This window comes from Microcaecilia unicolor, chromosome 7, assembly GCF_901765095.1.
Source record: "Microcaecilia unicolor chromosome 7, aMicUni1.1, whole genome shotgun sequence".
NCBI lineage: Eukaryota > Metazoa > Chordata > Amphibia > Gymnophiona > Siphonopidae > Microcaecilia > Microcaecilia unicolor.
In genome coordinates, this window is record NC_044037.1 from 145,646,104 (window position 1) to 145,672,816 (window position 26,713).

At 40.6% G+C, this 26,713-nt stretch overlaps 1 protein-coding gene across 1 annotated transcript in view; it reads right to left on the bottom strand.

Moving 5' to 3' along the window:
- COL6A3 (collagen type VI alpha 3 chain) overlaps nt 1–12,624 on the bottom strand; it is a 722,910-nt gene extending 710,286 nt beyond the window's left edge. The window contains 2 exon segments of the mRNA XM_030209050.1: nt 1,114–1,716; nt 12,511–12,624. Of these exon segments, the coding sequence (XP_030064910.1) occupies nt 1,114–1,716; nt 12,511–12,619 (712 nt within the window). The 5' untranslated portion in view covers nt 12,620–12,624.
- Nucleotides 12,625–26,713: the final 14,089 nt, after the last annotated feature.

Genomic DNA, 26,713 nt, shown 5'->3' on the forward strand with positions numbered 1-26,713 from the left:
AGGGTGCCAACTTTCTGATTCAGAGCTATTCATTTTCACACTGTCTGAACGACAATTCAAAAATCCTGCAAACCATGCTAACACACGGCCTGAGATGCTAGTCCACTAACGATCAGCAACATTTGTTCATAATCAACCAGATCTAGATATATATAGAGATAGATGATAGAGAGATAGATATAGATATATTGATAGAGAAAGAGAGGATATACACTGTTTCAATAAACAACAACTGTACAAAGTTTTTCTGCATAATTCTGTCAAAACTTGACCAATTTCAATAAAATTTGGGATATACCATCCTGATCAAATTTGCAATAAGGCTACACTCACGCCAGCCATCTCACCTAAATAATGTCACTACCTGGTTCTTCAACTATCACAATGTTTTCTTCAGTGCAAACTGATCAGGCCCTGCTGCTTCCTGACTGGTGAACAGTTAAGCCTGTTTCTCACAATTTCTTCAAATATTCTGTTTACCCTCTTCCACCTCTTTTCTTGAAACTCTTGCACCAGTCTATGAGAACCATACAAATTTTTATTACGTATCAGATCCTCCTGACTGAAAACCATGGTAACTGTTAATGTTTAAAACAAAATGGTGTCTTCACATATCATGACAATAATCCCTAGATGGTGGCAATGTCATTTTAGTGAGGTCATCGGCATGAGTGTAGACTATTGAAAATGTATTCAGGATGATATTACCAATTGTATTGAAACTGGCCAAGTTTTGACAGAGTTATACAGAAAACAAGCTTCGTATAATTTTTTTATGAAACACGGTGTAGATATTACATTACATTTAAATCCAGCATGTACTCCCAAATAGTTCAATGTGGTTTACATACAAGAGCTAGGCATTCCTAGGAATTGAACAATTCTCTTTCCGCAATTAAATATACCTTTATACACATATCTATCTATCTATCTATCTATCTATCTATCTATCTATCTATCTATCTATCTATCTATCTATCTATCTATCTATCTATCTATCTACAACATATATAGATATACATGATATTTCATTTTAAAATGTATGCTTGGAAGCACTTTATCCCCTTCTTTTATATTATTATATAATAAAACACACATCACATGTATACATACCTTCTGTAATAATGGTTGGGGGCTGTAATAATATGGATCTTTGGGCCACTCCAGCAATGTATGGCAGTAGCTGGTCCTGAAGATCACCAAGAACACGGAAATTCGAGGCAACAAACACGAAGCTGTCATCGGTAGCAACCTGCTGCAGTTCTGCTGTGTCAGCCTTCCCAGCCCCAATGCTAAATGCAAATATACTAGCTTGCTTTAACTCATTTATTCCATCTCTAATGTCATCACTAGACTTCCCTGCACTAATAAGCACTAATGACTGAGGGACACCATCCTCTTTTCTGCTGCCTGCCCGCTGGATGAAGTGATTCTCCAGCACAAAATTCAGGGCTGCGCCAATATTGGCTTCCTCACCACCTTTGAAACTAAGTGCCTTCACAGCATCCAGAATGTCAGCTTTGGTGGTATAATCATTCAACAAAAACTCAGTTCTTGGCTCACTGCTGTACTGTACTACCCCAACACGTATGTGATCCTCTCCCACTGATAGCCTTTCAATCAGATTTACTAGGAAGTCACGTGTGATCAGGAAATTGTTATATCCGATGTTGTCTGATCCATCAATAAGGAAAACAAGGTCAGTTGACTCTTGTGCTTAAAAAAAAAAAAGAGAAAGAGAGAGAAAAAGAAACGCAAAAGTGAAAGGATTAAAACAGGTGATCCCATGCAGCTATTCAGACTTCTGACATGTTTCTTTGAAACCAAGTAAGAAACACGATACAGTGGATTCTGTGAACATCTACCATCCATTTGCTTCCTGGTGTGCAGACCTGAAACAGGTCAAATTTTGCTGTGGCACTTTGAAACTAGGCATGTTATATATATCTGACCTAAGGAACTCCTCCTTTTGCTAAGAAAACTAAACTATCCTCTCTTACTTAGCTCACAATGTAGGAAACGCTATTGGAGAGACCTTTATAAATTAGACCATTATAGAATAAAAGTGTATCAGTAGTCTTTTTATTAAGCAACATAAGGTATTTACAGTTTTTTTAATCCTTTGTTTAGGAAAAAAAACTAAAGTTTTTGTATATTTTAGGTGGAATTTATAAAAACAGCCTGTCCTAGTGTAGGGTTTCCCAACCAATGTGCCATAGCATCATGCATGCCACTGAAAAAAGTCAGCATTGCCTAATGTTCTTAGCACCCCATAGCAACAAGAAAACCTATGGTGACCCTTTAATGTGCAGTGGCTGCTTTCTGAGTCCATGTTAAGACTAGGTGTGTGTATTGGTTACTATGCATTCAGTTCATAGTGTGACTTAAACAATTAAGGGATCTTTAATAAGCTGCTATAAGTGGCTAGCATGGAAATTACTACATGGTAGATGTTAGCATGAACCCATACTAATGTCTACCAGGTTTTAAAATCAGCAGCGCAGTAACAAAAGTGAAAGGGACTTAATATACTGCTTTTCTGTGTTTTTTTGCAACTACATTCAAAGCAGTTTACATAGTATATACAAGTACTTATTTAAACCTGGGACAATGGAGGGTAAGTGACTTGCCTAGCATCATAAGGAGTTGTAGTGGGAATGGAACCCAGTTCCCTAGGGATGGATAGCTGAATTCTGATTTGTGCAACAAAATTGAATATAGTATCTCCTCCTCTTCTAAGCCTTTCCTTTAGCTCTTCCAGCCTCTGGTAAGCCTTTCATCAGTTCCCTAGTTTTATTATGTCAAATATAAGCCCTCTTTATGTCCACACTGCCTACTCTATAAAGGATGCTTTGCCACACATCCTTTTTGTTAATACAGATATGCCTTGGGCTTCAAAGGTTTGGGGAACACTGCCCTAGCAGGTTCAAGTTACTATTTAGACCACTAAAATTCTGCAAGTCTCTTTGGAAATCTGCTTTCAGTCTGTGAATTGGTCTGTGTAAAGCAAAATTTTTGGCTACTTACAGATGCTTTCTGAAATCTAAAACAGTTATCTGCACCAGTGGTATTTTCTGCTAGGACACATCAGGTAAGCAAGTTAATATTCTAGTTGCCAACTGGAGTTTTTATTGAATTTGTTTCCTTTTCTTCATTGTAGCTGGAGTGGAAGGTGAAGCCACTGCTGGTTCTAAGCTGGTACTTATTTTTTACTATTTTAATTACCAATCTCAACATTATGTTAATAAAGTAAACTTCAATATATAGACACCATACGGGCTCTCTAGAAAACAGCATATGGGCATGGAGGATATTATAAGCACTTTTCACTGCTATCCTTCCAACAGCTATTAGTAGTATTTTGCTTCATATTTAGGTGTCCTGGCTAGCCAGGGTCTTTAACAAGTTATTCCTTTTTTCTCTCACCTCCTAGATGCTCTCCTTGAGAAAGCATTTAAATCATAATAGACAAAATATAACTAGCCCAGATGATAAATGTCCACAGTTACCCCTGTAAGAGATATTAAACACATATTCATGAAAGACAGTGGTGTTCTTCATTTAAGTTCTGCATTCTGATTGAACAGGAGCTACCAGACCAAATATTATAATTAATATATATAGATGATTACAACTCATCAATGCAATATTCAGAGGAAAGTGGTAAATTAAATCCAAATTAATTTATACAAATAATTTATATTTTTGTAATTCCTAGGTTGACAGATCAATCCAAGTTAGTGCAATGAATTTTAGTTTAAAAATTGTCAAATATTTGAGACTATAGAATATTTTGTAATTCTTTGGTAGAAGTCATGTTGGTTTACCCAAGCTTTGAAATTTAAGAAAAAGAACAAATCAGTCAGTACCTTGGTATATAAAATGTAAAATATATATATTTTTAAATTTCAGGTTTTTTTTTAAATAATTTGTATTGGTCACTACCCTTGAGATTTCCTCCTCATCTCCTTCCCAGTGGAAACAAGAATCTGATGACTAAAGGCTGACAGGATAACCTACTGCAAAAGTTGAAATCTTCCTTTCTTATAACTTTAAGCATATCACCTCCACTGAAATACTCTCTGAACAAGAGACCCAACTTTAGGTTTGATCTGTGGGAATTCATAGTGCTAATAACAGGAGCAGTGTTTTCTCTATTACTATTTGTTAAGATTATTTGCCAGAAAAAAAGTATTTTTGCCTAGGAACTGAGAAACCCATAAGTCACTAAGCTCTACTGAAGCATCAAATGATTGTTTCTGAAAAACGTATGATGCTATCACCAACATATATAGTATAAGGGCTTGTAGTATGGCCAGAGATGTGGTATGATGTAATTTTGTGATGACCAGATAGGAGCTCTTTTTTTAAGACCAACAAAACAAAGGTGCACAAAGGAGATTCTCCATAAAAAGAATGCCAAATATGTTCTTGCAGTTTCATTTCACCTGCATCTACAACCTTAATGAGGGTTGTTGGGCCCCAGATTCAAGAGAGTTGGCTATCTTACGTTTCCATTTATTCATTTGCTTTGCTTTTCTAACTGATTCTTTCATGTTTTAACCAACTGATTCTTCACGAGAATTGTGTTCTAACCAGGGCTTTTTTTGAGGGGGTACTGAGTACCGGCACCTTTTCCATTGTATGCTAAAATTGACCCATGGGCCCCACGTTTTAATGAAAGAGCTCAGGCTCTACATACCAATTTTGCCTGGTCATAGATTCTGTGACTGGTTGCAGGAGGTCTGCCTATTGTGGAGTGGGTCCCTCAGTGATCACCCCACCCCTGAAGGATGGCCTAGAATTTGAGTACCGGCACTTTTTTGCTAGAAAGAAACACACTGGTTGTAACACATCAGCTCTTTAATTTTAGAGGAAAGACAAACCAATTAAAAATAAGTAACATATTGTTTACAGCTGATGTGCTTTAGAGATCTATGCATGAAAGAGGTAAATCTATAAAGTAAGCATTAACATTTACACACCAGTTACATGTGTAAATGTTCAGAAAACATCAGCATGTATATGCCAAATATACACCCATTCACTATTCTGTAAATATAATCATAGCTGTGATTAGTGTGCATTTTACAGGGGGACATGCACATGGGAGGAATCTGTTTGCAGCATGAATGGGGTGCACATTTATGCTTATAGAATACTATAAGTTACATGTGCATCACTGACACTTTGACACACTCATAGGAGCTCTGTGGTTGGCAAAAGTGCTCACACCTAAGAGCCTACTTTCCTTTATAAAATATACTCTCTGGTGCCTATATATTGGTACGTTGTTGTAGAATTATCCTTACAGTGTTTTATAAAAATGTTTTATTAACCTTCAGAAGATGACATTTGTTAATTGAAATTTCATTAGATCAGCATCATTATCTAATAATGTATAAATTTATTTAAAGAATAAAATGCTGAGTAATTATTGACTTTCCTCAGTAATTACATTTATGAACACCAGATTAGTTTGCAGTTAATTCTATAGAAAAAAATATCCAGTATGATAGTTCAGAATAGCCTGTATTAGCCTTACTAGTATCAGATTGAATTTGATCAGTGACTATTACTGGATATCTATTTGTTTATCAATACAAGTTAATCTAGTAATGCAGTTATTCAATCAAGAAATGCAGAATCATGTTAAAATCCAGAGTGTTTAAACTGTGCTGACATAATTATCCATCCTCAGTGATAGTAACCATAAAATAATGGTTATAGGTTTTCTAAGAAGCAAACCTACAGTATCAAGGGGACTGATATCTGTTAAAAAGATTTCTCTCATTCTGTGGAAGAAATATCTTTCAACATGACCGAGGTGATATAACTTTTGGGAGCCTATTTACTAAATTAATGTTAAGTAGGTAGCATGGGTTTTGCTGCATGATAGACATTAGCACAGACCCATGTTAATGAGTATTGTGTGTTAATACCAGCCAGTGGAGTAAAAAACCAACCAACCAAACAAAAACAACATGCTAGATGATTAACATAGAGGTTATGGTTCATCATGAGCATGACAGGGTAAAGCTGAGGAGCGACTAACTGTGACAATTAGCACACAGGTCAGTACTGCATGCTGATTGTGTGCAGCCACGTACTGCCAGAAATATAACGTGACTGCTGCTGTAAGGTTTAAACATAGATAAAACTGTTGTGGCAACAGCAGGTCAGCCTCCTTCAGATTATCCCCATAATACCCCCCCATCCAATTCCCTCCCCCCCCAAGCATTCAATCCCCTTCCAAGCATCCAATCCCTCCAACATCCAATGTCTTCACAGCAGAACCTCTCAATATCAGTACCCCCATCCTCAGAATCTACCCCCCTCCCCGGAGCAGACCCTCACTGTCCCCTGAATATGCCTCCCACCCCCCAGAGCAGACCCCACCATCTTTCTCCCAGACTCCTTGGTTTCCTTGGTGGTCTAGTGGCATGGGGCCAGAGTAGTCCCTCTCTACTCCAAAAATCTTGTGGCACTATTGCTAGGGGTTGTCCTTCCCTATAAGGAACAATTGCCTAGTATGGAAGTAAGATCCCTAGAAGTACCATGAGACAACCTCTATGGTTCATTGATGAATTTTGAAACCTGCATCCTGCCCCATGACACTAGACTACTACAGAATCCCTCAGTGAATCCCAGGAAAGGTTTGGGGTTGGGGAAAGGTCAGGGCCTGCTCAAGGTTGGTCTGCTGTGTGAAGATGGGGTCTGCTTGGGGGTTTGGGGGTTCTGATGTTGTAGTGATTCTGCTGGGGAGGGGGGTCATATTTTGGGGAGATTAGATGTTCAGAGGAACACAAGTTTGGGAGAAATCAGATGGTCAGAGGGGATTGGATGAGGGGGGTAGAGGTGGGGTAGGGGAGACTGGGAGAGAACTAATGACCTACAGGGGCTTGACCTCTTTTTTTGAAACTTGGGGCAGCATTAGGGTTTATATTACATATATATTACACTAGCAGATATTACATGCAGGGCAGATGCTGGGCACACTGCCAGTTTTGCACTTTAAGGCATGGTAAATGCAAAAACCTGCTGCACTTTTGTAAACATGTTTCTATGTATTTTATATTGAAATGGTAGCTTGTGTTTTGCCTAGAGCTATGATCACTTCTACCCCAACCGACACTGTCATATAAAACAATACTAGTTTTTCACAAAGTAGAGCCTCAGATTTGTCCGTGATATTTTGATGACACAATTGGTTGGGAAAGGACCAGCTGAAAAGTGCTGTAACCTATTTTTAATAAGGAGTCCTCCTGCAGGAAGTGGGATCTGTAAAAAAGGGATGAAATAGGAGTGCCAAGAAGTAGGATCGTGGAGATGTCTTACCTTTTTCTGTGAGGGGCAGGATTGTCGGGGGGGGGGGGGGTGTACTACAGATGAGACACTTAATAGGATGCTTAGAAAGAGTGGCTGTTTCTGACACACCAGGTGGGAACTTAAGTTTCTTGCTCCTACACTCTGATATAATTAAGTAGCATGACTAAATGTGGATCATGACATTTATTGTGATGTATGCTAGACTTTTTATCTATTAATTAACTGCTTTTTATGTATTTGCATGGAACATACCTCATTAATTTGGCATGTTACACATAATTTGTATGCAAATGCCATGTTTAAATTTTCAATAGTACACGATGTTATTGCAGCTTGGTAAATAAACCTTACCGAGCATCTGAATGAAACAGGAATGCAGGATAATTTATGTCATCACCATCATAAAGTGTAGCATTGAGGTAAATTTTGATGAAACAAGACAGTATTCTAGAGCAGAGGACATGCTTAGTGCATACAACTAAGAAACAGTAAGATTAGACACAGAAATGAAATTTCACATATGTCAGGAAAACATAGCTCTGGATTTGGATTTGGAGCTCTGGATTTCTGTAACTGGTGGTTTCTAACAAAAGATTTATTTCTCTCCCAGCTTTTGATTCATGCATTATAATATCCATGGCATTAAAAATTATTATATAAAAATTGATTATATAAATTAACATATCATAGAACTACAAAGCCACTTACCACCAGTTAATTAGGCAGCACCTCATTTTGGTGATGTCTGAATTGTGTTTATATAATACAGTTATATCATTGCATCTAATATTTACAGTGTACCTCCTTTTGAAATGTATTAGTTGGTCTTACAGCTTCCCAATGAGTTTCTCTCTTCAAGGCAGCAGTTAAGAAATATGCATATCTACGTTTGTCCTAATTATGATATGTCAAGGCAGCAGATTTTTTCATGTATTCAAAAAATTATAACACAATCTTGCAATTTTTTCACAGCGGAGATCAATAATCTAAACCTTAATACAAAGTTTTTATATATAATAAAACCCCTGTATTAACCAAATAGCATTCTTTTAAATAGAACCTAACAGCAAATAATGAACACAACATAGAATTTTGAAACTGTTTCCTCTAATTCTATAAATGTCACTAAAATGGGTGCACGCCCAATTTGTGCATGAATTTAATTGAATAAAACCTAATTAGCACTGATAATTGACGTTTTAACAATTATTGGCACTGATTAGTTTTAATTGAAATGTATGTGCGTAAATTTAGGCATGAGATCTGCGCATAAATTTTATACGCAAAAAAGGGGAGTGTGGGAATGGGCATGACATGAGTGGATCGGGGGCATTCTTTTAAGTTACATACATAGTTAGAGAATAAAGGCATCCACGACTAAATTTATGTATGGGTATTTGCACCACATTTTAGTTGGTGCAAATGGCTGTGCCTAAAGTTAAGCATGATTCCTGGACATAAGTGCTATTCTATAAACCTTGCCTAACTTTAAGCATATTTTGTAGAATAGCACTTTTTTCAAGCGCCAATGTTTTTGGCACCATAGAATTTACCCATTTATATAGTATATACAGGTACTTATTTGTACTTGGGGCAATGGAGGGTTAAGTGACTTGCCCAGAGTCACAAGGCACTGCAGTAGGAATTGAACCCAGTTCCCCAGGATAAAGTCCGCTGTACTAACCACTAGGCTACTCCTGCACTTTAGATTGAAAATAGGCTTGTTAAGGGGTACATTGGCTATTTCCTTTAATTCCTCTTCCTCTGCATTTTGCACATTAACTGCAAACATGCTAACATTAGTAGATCTGAGCACAGAAGAAGGTGGGCCAACATCATCTTGAACCACCCCTCCATTAATGGTTCTGTTCCCAGCTTGTTTAATTGGGTGGTTTTCCATTAGGTACTCTAAATCTCTGCCAGTACTAGTGTCTTTCCCCATATAAGAGATATTCCATATATGAAAAAGAACATCCTGGTTAACTTGAACACAGGTTTCCACTGTACTGAACCAGGGCACAATGGAAATAATTTCTTCCAGAATCTAACATTTCCCTATTGAAATGTTCCTTTCCAATACTCCAAGAAGAATCCACTAGAAATATTATATCTGTAGCAGCACCACCATCATTTTTTACATCTTGAAAAAAAAAGGCATTGTTTTTGAGTTTCTCCAGAATTTACCCTTATTCCAAATCTTTATTTCATTCTATTTATAGTCTACTCTTAACATTTACCTTTTGCTTGTCTCAATGTCAGGGGACATTCTTCTTAAGTTTTTGTCTCCCTTAACCCATCTACCACACTTATAAAAGTGTAGTAGGGATTCCCTGTGACAGACAGAATGTTATAGACAGATGAAGATATATTCTTTGTATAGTCAGTGCATGTCACTATGGGCAATTCTAAAACTGTGAGTCTCCAGTTAGGTGCTCCGAGGGTGGGTGGTAGAAGCCTATTCTATAATGGAACCTAGATACCTAGATTCCATTATAGAATTCCAGCGGTGCATCTAACATTTAGGTGCCTGCATTTACATCAGCCATAGAGCTGGTGTACTTGTGGACGCCTAAATGCAGGATAGGTGTAACTTACAGTGTTCTGTAAGTTATGAGCGTAGGTAGGAGCCCCACTTATGTCCCACCTATGCTCCGCCCATGTGTATGCTCCTTTTGCTTAATACATGCTATGCAAGATTGTTATGTATTTTCAGAATATAATTTAGGCAGCACAATGACATATACATGCATAAGTGCACACCTACATGCGTATATGCTAGTTTTCTAGGGGGAGATTCTATACATGGCGCCTAAAAATTGGTGCAGAAATCAGTGCTGACTAAACATATTCTAAAAGTGGTGCCTAGGTTTAGGTGCGGTATATAGAGTATGCTTAATTGATATCTCAGTGCCTAAAACTATGCACCTCCATTTACATCAATGAAAACATAGCGTGAATCTCAGCACGTAGATTTAGGTGCACTGGGCCATATTCTATAACTATGCTCATAACCTTGGGGTCATCTTCGACTCCTCTCTCTCCTTCTCTGCACATATTGAGCAGACTGCTAAAACCTGTCGTTTCGTTCTCTATAATATCACCAAAATTCGCCCTTTCCTTTCTGAGCACACTACCAGAACCCTTATCCACAATCTTATCAACTCTCGCTTAGACTATTTCAACTTGCTTCTTACAGGTCTCCCACTTAGACATCTCTCTCCTCTTCAATCTGTTCAAAATTCTGCTGCACGACTTATATTCTGCCAGTGTCGCTATGCTCATATTAGCCCTTTCCTCAAGTCACTTCACTGCAGTGGTTTACCAAGGTGGGGGCAGTCCGCCCCGGGTGCACGCCGCTGGGGGGGTGCCGCGCGTCTGTTGGCTCTGAGTCCGCTCGTTCCCTCCCTGCTGTTCCCTCTGCGTGGAACAAGTTACTTCCTGTTTCGGGGCAGAGGGAGCAGCAGGGAGGGAATGAGCGGACTCGGAGCTAACAGGCATGCGGCACCCCCCCCAGCAGGTAAAAATGCACCCGGGGGGGTGTAGTTTTGCCGGGGGGGGGGAGCCGCGCTGCACCTGGGGGGGGGGGCGCATCGGCGATCCGCCCTGGGTGTCAGCCAGGCTAGGAACACCACTGCTTCACTGGCTCCCTATCCATTTCCGCATAAAGTTCAAACTCCTCTTATTGATTTACAAGTGCATTCACTCTGCAGCTCCTCTCCACTCTTATCTCTCCCTACACGCCTCCCCGGGAACTCCGTTCACTGGGTAAATCTCTCTTATCTGCACCCTTCTCCTCCACCATTAACTCCAGACTTCGTTCCTTTTATCTTGCTGTACCATATGCCTGGAATAGACTCCCTGAGCCAATACGTCAAGCTCCAACTCTGGCTATCTTCAAATCTAGGTTAAAGGCCCACTTTTTTGATGCTGCTTTTAATTCCTAACCCTTACTCACTTTTTTAAGTACCCATATTTTATCATTCCCACCTTAGTTATTCCCTTATCTCTTATTTGTCCTATCTGTCCTAATTAGATTGTAAGCTCTGTCGAGCAGGGACTGTCTCTTCATGTTCAAGTGTACAGCACTGCATATGTCTTGTAGCGCTATAGAAATGATAAGTAGTAGTAGTAGTAATAGTAGTATGAATGGACATTTCGGAAAACCCATGAAATGCCCATTTCCCTGCCCATAACCATGCCCCTTTTTGCCTGCATACATTAAAAGTTAGGCCCACTGCATTACAGAATGCGCTTAGTGAGTTGTGCGTGTAAATTCTAATTATTACCAATTAGTGCTCATTATTGCTTGTTAAGAGCTGTTATCAATGCTGATTAGCTTGTTAAGCCAATTAAGTTATGCACATTGTTATAGAGTATGCTAGGATTTTGGCACAGATCTCTAGGCATGCTATATAGAATCCGGGGGATAATGGGTGTGTAAATGTAAGTGCCTAGTTTATAGAATTGCCCTTCACCTGTTAGGCCATTCACCAGCACAGGCTCTGAATTTTACTTCTAAAATCAGTGTCACCCTATATATTGTATTCCTATACTTAAGCGGCAGTCCACAAATACCAATCCTTTTATCACTTTCCCAGAAATATATTTTAAACATAAAAATTGAACCATTATCATTACATCCAGACTTGATTACCTCATGATTAGTTACTTCAGATGTTTTGCTAAACATAGGATATTATAATTAAATCAATCCATTTCAAACTGAAAGGATCAAAAGTAGAAGCACAAGTTCGTATATGCTATGGAGCAAAATCAGAAGTAGATCAAGTCATCTTTTATGCCATGGATCTTGCTGGTTGCCTTAGTTTAATTGTTCAGTGAGCATAGCTGCAAAGAAACTTAGGCATCAGAAAAGTTACTAGTTCATCCGAGATAATAAGAGATATTTAATAGGTGCTCAAACTGGCTGTCAGATTCCCCTTCATATTCAGCAAATTTAATTTTCAGGATGTTACTAGTGAATATGCATGGGATAGATCTGCAAACACTGCGTCCAATTCCAGCTTGCGTGATACACGAACAGAAAACCTTGCAGGAAACTCAAAAGACACTTGTACTCAACTCTAGGCAAATGAAGATTGCTATATATGTCACTCACTGTCTGTCCTCCTCATTCATTTCTCCAGGTCACAGAGACATCCCCAGATGAGAGAGTCTTACCTGACTGGGCATGAAGTCTGGGAACACTAGAGAGGAAGAGATAAAGGGCTGCCAATAATAGCAAAGATCGGCATTTCCTCATTTTGGCTTTTTTCTCTAAAAGCACCATATGAATAACCTAAAATGGAAACAAACACATAGAGTATAAATGCAGATTCACTTTCTGGAGAACATCATTGAAGACACAGTGAGATAACTTTGTATACAGGGCCAGATTCAGTAAATGGTGCCCTAAATTAGGTGCCATTAAAATCCATGTTAAGTGCCAATTCTATAAAGGTCGTTTAGCACTAATCAACCTTTAAAGAACAGCACTTAGCATGGATTACTGCACCCAACTCTGGGTGCAAGGTTTCATGCCTGCTGAAACCTGGTGTAAAACCTTGTGCCCAACTGCTGACAGTTGGGCACATAAATCCAGGTATTCTATAACATCACACCTAATTTCTGAGGACACCCCAACTCACTCATGCTGCTCCCATAGCCACACCCCCTTTTGATCTGCATGCTATGAAATTTAGGTGCACATGATTATTGGGCATAGACATGCATGTGTAAATTCTAATTGCTTCCAATTAAGTGCCAATTAACGTCAATAATTGGTTGTTAGTGCCTAATTGACTAATTAGTTTATGCACACACTTGGAATTCATACCCAAATTTGGACACCGAATTTTGAGGCAACCTATATACAATCTGGGGGATAAAGTCTAGATAGGAAAACTTTAGGCCCATATATGTTTAAAATCCCTTCAAGGTTTAGAAAAGGCTCAGTGTTACCAAAAAACCCATGCATATATTTGGTAGGACACGCAACAAAAGAAACTATTTTATAAAAGAAAAGATTCAAAAAAGTGGCATCAGTTAGGACTTTGCACATATGTAGAAATGTGCTACAATGTTGCAACTTATGCATATAAGTGGCACCATCTACCTTACAAAATTTGATTACACATGTCACCAATAAGCTTGAAGCAAGTTACAATAAAATAATAAGCCATATGCGTTCTTTGCAAGAACTCAAGAGGACTACCCACAAAAACTTTGGGTACAACAGATGACATTGTGCACTGCTTTTACCTGTGCACTAAAGTAAGCACTATATCAAATGCAAATAAATATAAATAAACATTCTTCCTTAATAACCCAAAGTCTACCCAATCTCTCTCTCAACCCTTCCCTCCCTTCATTCAATATGTAATTACTCTGTAATTTGTTGCCTCCCTTCACTCAACGTGTAATTGAACTCTGGAATTTGTTGCCAGAGAATATAGTAAAAGCAGTTAGCTTAGCAGGGTTTAAAAAAGGTTTGGATAATTTCCTAAAAGAAAAGTTCATAAGCCATTATTAAGATGGACTTGGAAAAATCCACTGCTTATTTCTAGAATAATCAGCATAAAATCTGTTGTACTGTTTTGGGATCTTGCCAGGTAATTGTAACCTGGATTGGCCACTGTTCGAAACAGGATAATGGGCTTGATGGACCTTCGGTCTATCCCAGTATGGCAACGCTTATGTTCTTATGTTCTCCTACAAGAACATAGGTTTTAAAAAACTTTGGGATTGATATTCAAAGTGATTTAACTGGCCAGAAATGGCTCCTTGCCAGTTAAATCACTTGTTTGAGGTTAACAGGTCATTTTCAGTGGCACTTAACCAACGTTTTTCATGATCATTACCCAACTCCATCAATATTTTCACATCATCAGCATATAAGTGGCATGAAATGCCAAATGTAATCATTACAGAACTGAAGGAATATGAATTAAAAAAATAATGGAGACAATACTGAACCCTGTGGAAGTTGACATTGGAAAGAAAAATAATCAGAGACCTGGCCATTCCAGTACACCTGCTGTAATCTATCAGACAAAAAAGAAGTAATTCATGATAAAACTGAGGCACTAATTCCCAATCTTCTAACTTTTTTAAAAAACAGTTGATGATTAACAGGCTTATTTTCGAAAATGATCGCCGACCATTTTCCGACATAAATCAGGAGATGGCCGGCGATCCCTCAAAAGCGGCGAAATCGGTATAATTGAAAGCGTTTTTTTTTACACCATTGCCGCTTTCCTGTTGCCACGCCGGTGAAAGTTCAGGGGGGCGTGTCAGCGGTGTAGCGAAGGTGGGACATGGGCGGGCATGGGGGTGGCTACCAGATGGCCAGCTTTCGCGGATAATGGAAAAAAAAAGCGGCGTTAATCAGTATTTCGCCGGGTTTACTTGGTCCTTTTATTTTCACAACCAAGCTTCAAAAAGGTGCCCCAACTGACAAGATGACCACCAGAGGGAATGGGGGATGACCTCCCCGTAGTCCCCCAGTGGTCACCAGCCCCCTCCCACACGAAAAAAATAAAAATAAAAACCTTTTTTTACCAGCCTATATGCCAGCCTCAAATGTCATACCCAGCTCCCTGACAGCAGTATGCAAGTCCCAGGGCCGCCGAGAGGGGGGACAAAATTCCCCGGGCCCGAGCCTCCGGGGGGGGGGGGGGCCGGCGCACCACCGCAGTCCGGCCCACCCGCCCTCCGTCGCTCCCTGGTATTGAATTTAAGCGCCTCATCTTCGAAGGCGCAGCAAGCAGCGGCAGACCACTCCTTCCTTCCGTGTCCCGCCCTCGCCTGACGTAACTTCTGTGAGGGCAGGACACAGAAGGAAGGAGTGGTCTGCTGCTGCTTGCTGAGCTTTCGAAGGTGAGGCACTTAAGGTCAGTACAGAGGGCCCAGGGGTGGAGAGAGGGCTCCGTGGCGGGTGGAGGGAGGCCCGGCGACCTCGGGTGGGGGGGCCCAGGGGCGGCCTTGTCCCGGGCCTGGCCCAGTCTCTCGGCAGCCCTGGCAAGACCCTGGAGCAGTTTTTAATGGGTGCAGTGCACTTCAGGCAGGCAGACCCAGGTCCATCCCCCCTTCCTGTTACACTTGTGGTGCTAAGTGTTGAGCCCTCCAAACCCCCACAAAACCCACTGTACCCACATTTAGGTGCCCCCCTTCATCCATAAGGGCTATGGTAATGGTGTAGAGTTGTGGGGAGTGGGTTTGGGGGGGATTTGGGGGGCTCAGCACCCAAGATAAGGGAGCTATGCACCTGGGAGCTATTTGTGTATTTTTTAAACATTTTTAGAAGTGCCCCCTAGGGTGCCTGGTTGGTGTCCTGTCATGTCAGGGGAACCAGTGCACTACAAATGCTGGCTCCTCCCATGACCAAATGCCTTGGAGTTCGCCGGGTTTGAGATGGCCGGCATTTTGTTTCCATTATCGCTGAAAAACAAAACCTGCGATCTCAAACCCAGCGAACTCTTGCATTTGGCCGGGCTAAACCATATTATCGAAAAAAAAAGATGGCCGGCCATCTTGTTCGATAATACGGTTCCGTCCAGCTGTTGCGCTGCCGCCAAAATAGATCGCCGATGAACTATTTTGCTGGCAACGTTCGATTATGCCCCTCTAATTGTATCAAAAGCTGCTGTAAGATCTAACAGGATCAAAAGAATAACATTTCCTTTGTCCTAAGTACATTGAATATTATTATTTGCCACCCTTAAAAATAGATTGCACAACAGCATGCTTTAGCTCCTGGGGTTGAAAACCCTGCTGGAGAGAGGTATTTTCTATACTAAGCAAGAACCGAACAGAATCTTATTAGTACTCCTTCAAGCTACCTGTCGGAAACAGATCCAGTGATCAGGATTTGTCTTCCACCTCCCCTAATGACACTAATTGAAAACCTAACTAGAGTTTATTTTAATTCCAAACCCTCAGCCTCATCCTGAATACCTTGAAGTTTCTTACATCCCAATATATATGCTCATTAGTACAAAACTGGGTTTTCAACCCAGTCCTCAGGGACCAGTTGGCCAGTTGTGTTTTCCCAATGAAGGTAAGTAGTGGAGTGCCTCAAGGATCGGTGCTGGGGCCGATTCTGTTCAATATATTTGTGAGTGACATTGCCGAAGGGTTAGAAGGTAAAGTTTGCCTATTTGCGGATGATACTAAGATCTGTAACAGAGTGGACACCCCGGAGGGAGTGGAAAACATGAAAAAAGGACCTACGGAAGCTAGAAGAATGGTCTAAGGTTTGGCAATTAAAATTCAATGCGAAGAAATGCAAAGTGATGCACTTAGGAAGTAGAAATCCACGGGAGACATATGTGTTAGGCGGGGAGAGTCTGATAGGTACGGGCGGAGAGAGGGATCTTGGGGTGATAGTATCTGAGGATTTGAAGGCGACGAAACAGTGTGACAAGGCGGTGGCAGTAGCTAGAAGGTTGTTAGGCTGTATAAAGAGAGGTGTGACCAGCAGAAGAAAGGGGGTGTTGATGCCCCTGTATAAGTCGTTGGTGAGGCCCCACCTGGAGTATTGTGTTCAGTTTTGGAGGCCGTATCTTGTTAAGGATGTAAAAAGAATTGAAGCGGTGGAAAGAAAAGCTACGAGAATGGTATGGGATTTGCGTTACAAGACATATGAGGAGAGACTTGCTGATCTAAACATGTATACTCTGGAGGAAAGGAGAAACAGGGGTGATATGATACAGACGTTCAAATATTTGAAAGGTATTAATCCACAAACGAACCTTTTCCGGAGATGGGAAGGTGGTAGAACGAGAGGACATGAAATGAGATTGAAGGGGGGCAGACTCAAGAAAAATGTCAGGAAGTATTTTTTCACAGAGAAAGTAGTGGATGCTTGGAATGCCCTCCCGCGGGAGGTGGTGGAAATGAAAACGGTAACGGAATTCAAACATGCGTGGGATAAGCATAAAGGAATCCTGTGCTGAAGGAATGGATCCTCAGGAGCTTAGTCAAGATCGGGAGGCGGGGCTGGTGGTTGGGAGGTGGGGATAGGGCTGGGCAGACTTATACGGTCTGTGCCAGAGCCGGTGGTGGGAAGCGGGACTGGTGGTTGGGAGGGCGGGGATAGTGCTGGACAGACTTGTACGGTCTGTGCCAGAGCCAGTGGTTGGGAGGCAGGGCTGGTGGTGGGGAGGTGAGGATAGTGCTGGGCAGACGGTCTCTGCCTGTGCCAGAGCCGGTGGTTGGGAGGTGGGGATATGGCTGGGCAGACTTATACGGTCTGTGCCAGAGCCGGTGGTGGGAAGCGGGGAATGGTGGTTGGGAGACGGGGATAGTGCTGGACAGACTTGTACGGTCTGTGCCAGAGCCGGTGGTTGGGAGGCAGGGCTGGTGGTGGGGAGGTGAGGATAGTGCTGGGCAGACTTATACGGTCTCTGCTTGTGCCAGAGCCGGTGGTTGGGAGGTGGGGCTGGTGGTTGGGAGGCGGGGATAGTGCGGGGCAGACTTATACGGTCTGTGCCCTGAAGAGCACAGGTACAAATCAAAGTAGGGTATACACAAAAAGCAGCAAATATGAGTTATCTTGTTGGGCAGACTGGATGGACCGTGCAGGTCTTTTTCTGCCGTCATCTACTATGTTACTATGTTACTATGTAATATGCATGAGATGTATTAACATGCATTTACTCCATTTCATACAAATCTCTCTGATGCATATTCATTGTGGGTACCCTTAAAACAGGGGCGTAGGCAGACCTACCATTTTGGATGGGCACAGAGTTAACCTGGGTGGGCCCTTCCCACCCCCACCCCTGTACATACATACAATATAGTGTTTTTTTTAATGACCCAACATCTGTCTGTTTCTCTCTGCACCCTCTCCCCCGGTCCTACCTCAGAGCCGTTGCCTGTCGCAATTCCTGTAAGCAACCTGCACTGGCCCTGCAGGTTTCTCTCTACTACATTCCCACCCAAAAAACAAGAAGTGACATCATTGATGGAAGGACATAATAGAGAGCATCCTGCAGGGCCGGCGCAGGATGCCTATAGGAATTGCCGCCGGAAGTAGCTCTGAGGTAGACTAGGAGGGGGGATTCCAGAGAGAGACGGGCAGATGCTAGGCCACTAGTGAAGAGGGAGAGAGAGTAGTAAGGCACTGCCACTGAAGAGTTTTGGGGGCCTTATGGGCTGCTGACTGGGTGGGCCTGGGGCAACAATGGGTGGGCCTGTGCCCATCCAGACTCACCCTTAGCTACGCCACTGCCTTAAAACCTGTCTAGCCGGGTGGTCCCTGAGAGCTGGGTTGAAAACCACTGTCTTAAGAGCCCAACCCATAAAATCTCTAAGCTCCTAAAACTTCTTCTGAAAGAACATACTAAACTGAGCTATAGTCTATTCACAGCCCCCTACCAAATTAGAGGCCGGTACCTATATAAATTTCCTTAATAAATCAACATCTATCACTCTCTTCAAATAAGTGTTCAGATATAAACTGATTTTTGGCCTCAATGATCTCCTTCCTATATCTTTGTAGCTGCTCCTTCAGGGAAATGTACCTCCTTTCTGTGGTTACAATCAAAGTGGTTTACATATTATATACATGTACTTATTTTATACCTGGGGCAATGGAGCATTAAGTGACTTGCCTAGGCTCACAGAGCTGCAATGGGAATGGAACCCTGTTATCCTTGGGTCTCAGGCCACTGCACTAACCCCACAGTACACCATTTTAAGATGAAGTAAGCATGCATTAGTGCTTACCGCAGCTTAGTAAAAGGGCCCCTTTGTGTTAACAACTCATAAAAATGAATATTAAAATCACGTATTAGTAATAATTAAGAGCGTCTTTTACAAAGCAGTGCTAGCGTTTTTAGCTTGCGCTAAAAATCAGCTGGTGTTAAATGCTGAGACGCCCATAGGTATATAAGTCAAAGATGAAATTCTATTCTCACGTCTTTTTTGATCATTCTCAGCCTAGTCCATTTGTCCTACCTACAAGAAGAAGAAGATCCTTTATCCATAGCACACAGATATAGAATGCAAATAACTGTTATCCTCTACTTGAGATAACATTCATTATGAAATCAGATTGGAATCATGTTATTGATACTCTTTAGACTATTGCCCCTTTAAAAGAGAAGAAAGTGTGATCTACTGAACCTATGCCTTGGTTCCAGTGTGTTTTTTCTAGCAAAAAAGGTGCTGGGACTCAAATGCCAGGCCACCTTTCAGGGGTGGGGTGATCTCTGAGGGATCCACCCCACAATAGCCAGGCCCCCTGCAACCAGTCACAGAATCTATGACAAGGCAGAATTGGTGTGTAGAGCCTGAGCTCTTTCATTAAAAATTGGGGATCATGGGTCAATTTTAGCAGACAATGGAAAAGGTGCTGGTACTCAGTACCCCCAAGTACGCCCTCAAAAAAAGCCCTGCTTAGTTCACTGATTCTCTAAGACAGCAGAAGCAAAATTGTAGACACCTGGAAAGAAATTGGCAAAAAAGTTTAAATCTCTCTGCTAAACTCGCAGTAAAGGCCTATAAGTACAATGTTGTCAAAGCCAAAAAAATATACTATTCTAATGAAATTGATAGTTTACAGAGCACAAAAAATTGTTTCAGCTTGTACATAATCTCACAGCAACATCAGAACTTGCAATCATGTCTTACAATTCTCACCCTTCTCTTCAGGATTTAGTCAATTTTTTTTCTAACATGATGGAAACTATTCCTATTGATCTCAAAAGAGACCAACTATCGCTTACTTCAATTAGTCAGTCTTTGTTTTACAGAAACTTTTATCTTGTCATCGTGTATTGGACAAATGTCCCTCAAGTCATTGGTGACACACAACAGAATACAGGAAGAAAAACCCTACGATGTACCCAAGGAATCATGGAGGAAGTAGGGAAAGACACAATGACTTCCAGTGGGCAAGCCTGATGTCGAACCAATCTTTATTAAAGAAGCACCACTACAGGACATGACACGTTGCTTTTGGCTGCCTTTAGTGGCATGTTGTGGATATTTTTGTTTTTTTCCAACCATTTTCCAATTTAATTATTAATCCAGAAAGCTTGATGTGTTACTGTTCTTAGTGACCCACACTGGTTACATTGCAGTTGTAATCTACAGTGTTTTTGACCTCTGAGGTATGTGGTCCTATCCGCCGAAACAAGGTCCCGTGTCAGGTCCTTTAGTGGTGCTTCTTTAATAAAGATTGGTTCGACATCAAGTTTGCCCAGTGAAAGTCATTGTGTCATCCCCAACTTCCTCCTTGGTTCTTTAAGTCCTTTGTGTAATTTTGGATTCCTTTCTCACTTTTGAACCTCAGGTTAATAATAATAATAATAATAATAATAATAATAATAATAAACTAGTCTTTTACCCTGCTTATACCTTAACAGTTCAGAGTAGGTAACATAATCTAAGAAACCAGAGACAGACCTCTGGGAAAAAACAGTAAATTGCGTCAGATCAAATCAGAAAGTGGGAGTCAGAACATATTTTTGAAACAATAAGGTTTTAACATTTTTTTCTAAAGTCAGAATAAGATAAAGCAGAGTTAAAATATCCCTTAATATTTTCCAATTTCTGGCTGCCTAGAATGCCAAAGTCAGTTCAAATAGGTGTAATCTCCTTTTTCCCTTGACTGATGGAAAAATAAAATATATACCTCCTTAACGTCTAGTCCTCTGCACTTTAGGAAAATGGAAATGATCATATAAGTAGCATAAAAGTGCTAGACCATGCATAACATTGACATTCACACATAGTCATTAAGATTTCTATCCTTCACCTAACTTCAACAAACAACGCTACCAATCTTTATTGACACAAATTTGGCCACAGCTTTATTAAACATATATAATTCTTTTATATTACTTTAACTTTAACACAATACATTAACTTCTTCCAGTACAATGTTGGCATTCCCAGAGTGGTTTTAAACAATTCGGAGCTATTTGGTAATGAAACTAGCTCCGTACCTTATCTCCAATTACCCTCCTTCAGTCCATGTGACTCACGGTACTATCAAGCCACAGTTCACTCGTGGAGGTTCCACCCATGAGTTACTCTTGTAATCAAATATCTTTTAACAAAACATTAACTTCATCGCATCTGGAGCCTCTTTTCTGTCCTCAAATCCTGCCATAAGAGGTAACAGATTATACCTTGTCACCACTCCCCCTCATTTAATGCTGCGGCCAAATCCATCTTCAAACACTCTTCCAACAAATCCTGAATAGTACTAATAAAAATGTCAAGGCCAATCTTAGAAGGATGCACCCCATCATTATGGTAAAGTCCAACATAATCAGCAGATACTGTATAAGATCATGAACTAACACCAACCCCCCCCCCCCCCCCCTCCACCTACATATAAATTTAGAAATTTCAGCATTCACTCTATGATGTAAATGCTCAATATCCAAAGGGTTATTTGCTCCTTTCCACACTCTTCTAGGAAGGATAAGGGACCACACAATCCGACAATACGACGATTACACAATCTATCACCCCATAAACCCAACGCCACCCACACCAGAAACAATTACAATAAGGCAATATTAGAACACCAAACATCCACTTTCCACCATTGGGGCCAAGGTTCCGCACACCAAGAACCACCAAAATATATCCCAAATCCCCCAGACGCATCTGTGTATAATTGCAAATCAACAGTGGACACAACTGCTTCTTGCCAAACACATACCCCATTAAATGATGCCAAAAATTGCTGACAAATACGCAAGTCCTCTCTCACCCCCTTTGTTAAACGTACACAAAAATATGATCAACGCAAACCAGTTGACAACAACGCCAACCTTAGAAAATACATGCCCCATGGGAATGACTCTGGTAGCAAAATTAAAATGACCGACTAATGATTGAATTTATGAGTGGAGGAGTGGCCTAGTGGTTAGGGTGGTGGACTTTGGTCCTGAGGAACTGAGTTTGATTCCCGGCACAGGCAGCTCCTTGTGACTCTGGGCAAGTCACTTAACCCTCTATTGCCTACCGCCTTGAGCCTGCCATGAGTGGGAAAGCGCAGGGTACAAAAATAATAAAATTAAAATGATTGAATTTCTTTCAGCATAATGTTATGCTTACAATAAACTAAGTTAATCTCTGCTCACAGTGCTACAATTTTTTCCCTAGGCAGGTGAGATTCCATTTTTACAGAATCCAATTCAATTCCTAAGAAAATCAAAGTAGTAGTCAGTCCTTCAGTCTTATTTGATGCAAGAGGAACACCCAACTTCTCTGCCACACAACGAAAAGCAGACATCAAGGTAGCACACTGGCCCAAATTACTAGGTCCCACAAACAAAAATTCATCAAGATAATGCATAACTGAATCCATCCCACTGTCCTGCACAACTACCCAATGTAAAAATGAGGAAAAGTATTCAAAATAAGTGCAGGAAATCGAACACCCCATGGGCACACATTTATCAAAATAAAAACTATCCTCAAATTGAAATCCAAGCAAATGAAATGACGTGGGATGTACCAGCAGTAAACAAAATGCTGTCTCGATATTCACCTTACCCATCAAATCACCAACTCCCAAACATTTTAGCAATTGAATGGCCTGTTCGAAACTAGCATACTGCACCATAAACAAATCATGATCAATAAATGAATTAACACTATGACCTTCCGGATGTGATAAATTATGAATCAGCTGGTAAGTACCAGGATCTTTTTTAGGTATGACACCCAATGGAGACACTACAAAATCATCTAATGGAAGTCCTGCAAATGGTCCCACTATACATCCCAGATGCAGTTCCTTTGATAATTTATCTCTAACCACTTTGGGGTGCCGCAACACTGATATTGAACTCTTACACCGATGAGACAATGATGGACCTTCAAAAGGGATGAGAAACCCTTCCAAAAACCCACCCCAAATTAAATAAGCGTCCACAACATTTGGATACCTAGTCAACCACCTACTCAAACCTGAAAGCATAATGGGGGAAGGGGCCTTTTGATCCCAAACCCTGTCTACCAGCACCTCCTCCTCGCAACTGCCCCCCCACCCATGGGTCCACCACTTTGACACTTAAATGCAGGGTGGGCTCTTTTACAGTAGCTACAACAGTGTCAGAATCAACATGAGGGGCAACTACACTGACCTGCATTAAATTGGAAGCACTATAAATGCAATTCTCTGGTATAAAAACTACAGATCCAAAACACAAACCAGAGTAATATCAATATTCAGGGAGGATACGAGTAGTAAGACACTCTACAACTAATACATAAAAAAAAAGAAATTCTTTTATGAAAATGTTTTTTTGTGTGAAGGAGAGATTCTCAGAGTATTAACTCACCAAAAGACAGAGTAGTTCCCGAAGGTAAAACCTACTCCCAAGGGTGAATGAGTTTCTCAATCATTGAAAGTCTTCCAAAGAGAAGTGAGCAAAACCTGTGCTCCCAATCCAAAATGTGACCAATAATCACAATTAATAAACAGAAAAGGTCTATCTACCCAAGGGTGATAAGATAAACACACTGACCCCAAAGCTTTCCCCCAACAGCAGTTAGATGTAAGTAATGAATTTTATAAACTTAAGGGGAGGGTAGGTATCAATATCTGGTAAGTCAAGCTTTTGCCTTACCTTAATTAACAGTGGGGGTAATTAACCTGCAATATCTCAGGTTAGTGACTCATACGGTGCACGAATAATGTAGCTTGTGATCAATCTTGCAAGCTGCATTATTCATTCAGGAGCATCAGGCAGCTAATTTGAGCCCAATGCTTAAAGGAGCTAGCCATAAAAAGATTAATCTCCCCCTCCTTTCCATTGAAGCCTACCCCATATACAACCCTCCTCCTGAAGCTCCCCCAAACACATCCCCCTGCCATCACAATCCCCCTCTTAAAAGCAAGAAGCTGGCAAAAGAATTGGTTGGACCTCTTGATGACTGAGGGGTAAAAGGGGCAATCAGGGAAGACAAAGCCATAGCAGAGAGATTAAATGAATTCCTTGCTTCGGTCTTCACCGAAAAAGATTTGGGAGAGACACTGGTGCCAGAAATGGTATTTGAAGCTGACGAGTTGGAGAAACTGAATGAAATCTCTGTAAACCTGGAGGATGTAATGGGCAATTTGACAAACTGAAGAGTAGCAAATCTGGACCGGATGGTATTCATCCCAGAGTACTGATAGAACTGAACAATTAACTTGCGGAACTATTGTTAGTAATATGTAATTTATCTTTAAAATCGAGCATGGAACTGGATGATTGAAGGGTGGCCAACGTAACACCGATATTTAAAAAAGGTTCCAGAGGAGATCCAGGAAATTATAGACCGGTGAGCCTGACGTTGGTGCCATGCAAAATGGTAGAGACTATTATAAAGAACAAAATTATAGAGCATATTCAAAAGCATGGATTAATGAGACAAAGCCAACATGGATTTAGTGAAGGGAAATCTTGCCTCACCAATCTACTACATTTCTTTGAAGGGGTGAACAAACACGTGGATAAAGGTGATCCAGTCGATATTGTGTATCTGGATTTTCAAAAGGCGTTTGACAAAGTACCTCATGAAAGACTCCAGAGGAAATTGGAGAGTCATGGGATAGGAGGTAGTGTCCTATAGTGGATTAAAAACTGGTTAAAAGATAGAAAACAGAGAGTAGGGTTAAATTGTCAGTATTCTCAATGGAGAAGGGTATATAGTGGAGTTCTCCAGTGGTATGTGCTGGGACCGATGCTTTTTAACATATTTATAAATGATCTAGAGGTGGGAGTAATTAGTGAGGTAATTAAATTTGCTGATGACACAAAATTATTCAAAGTTAAGTCACAAGAGGATTCTGAAAAATTATAAGTTTGGGAGACTGGGCATCAAAATGGCAGATGACGTTTAATGTGAGTAAGTTCAAAGTGATGTATGTGGGAAAGAGAAGCCCGAACTATAGCCACATAATGCAAGGTTCCACATTAGGAGTCAACGAACAGGAAAAGGATCTAGGCATCATCATTGATGATATATTGAAACCTTCTGCTCAGTGTGCTGCTGCGGCTAAGAAACCAAATAGAATGTTAGGAAAGGAATGGAAAACAAAAATGAGGACATTATAATAACACTCTGTAAGCCACATTGAGCCTGTAAATAGGTGGGATAATGTGGGGTACAAATGTAATAAATAAATAAATAATGCCTTTGTATTGCTCCATGGTGCAACCGCACCTCAAATATTGTGTTCAATTCTGGTCACCTCATCTCAAAAAAGATATAGTTGAATTAGAAAAGGTACAGAGAAGGGCAACAAAAATAATAAAGGGGATGGGACGACTTCCCTATGAGGAAAGACTGACGTGGCTAGGGCTCTTCAGCTTGGAGAAAAAACGGTTGAGGGGAGATATGATAGATGTCTATAAAATAATGAGTGAGGTGGAATGGGTAGACGTGAATCCAAAAATACTAGGACTAGGGGCCATGCGATGAAGCTACAAAGTAGTAAATTTTAAATGAATTGGAGAAAATGTTTCTTTACTCAGTGTGTAATTAAACTCTGGAATTCATTACCAGAGAATGTGGTAAAGGCAGTTAGCTTAGCGGAGTTTAAAAAATGTTTGGATGGCTTCCTAAAGGAAAAGTCCATAGACCATTATTAAAATGACTTGGGGAAAATCCACTGCTTATTTCTGGGATAAGCAGCACAAAATGTATTTAACTTTTTTGGGATCTTGCCAGGTATTTGTGACCTGGATTGGCCACTGTTGGAAATAGGATGCTGGGTTGATGGATCTTTGGTCTGTCCCAGTGTGGCAATACTTTTGTACTTTATGTACTTATGAAGATGTCCCAGAATATCTCCCCTTCCAAAACAAAATCGCCCCACCCTGCCAAAATTGTTGTGTACTAGCACACTCATATAGCAGGTGTTTCAGGATGATTTTTAGAGGACTAGCAAGAGTTGCTGGGAAGAAGTCCTGCTACTGCCATCTTCTGAGTAGTCCAAACAGCACAAATGATGTAGAAAGAATAATGATTATACAATGTTTACAGATGATAGAGGCCTGCTAACTTTAGACCAAAAAAAATCCATTGTTCTGAAGAGCGTTGAATCTCTGTATCTGACTCCCATAATTTTACCAGTCCATGTTTTCTCATGGAGGATTTGGAAATACGCATTTTATAAAGATGTGAGGCTGCATGACATAAGTGAAACATTTTATCCACAAAAGAAGAAATTGAGGGTTGCTGAGCAATTAGATTTTTAATATTGACATTTCTGGAAAGGCAATGATATAATTGTAACCATTTGAACATTTGGTTTTGTGCTAAGTAAAACTGCATTTGTAAAGTTTGGAATGGAATTAAATGACCGCCTCAGAGAACCTGCTAAATTGTCCATATGCCTCTATCACACTATTCATACCAT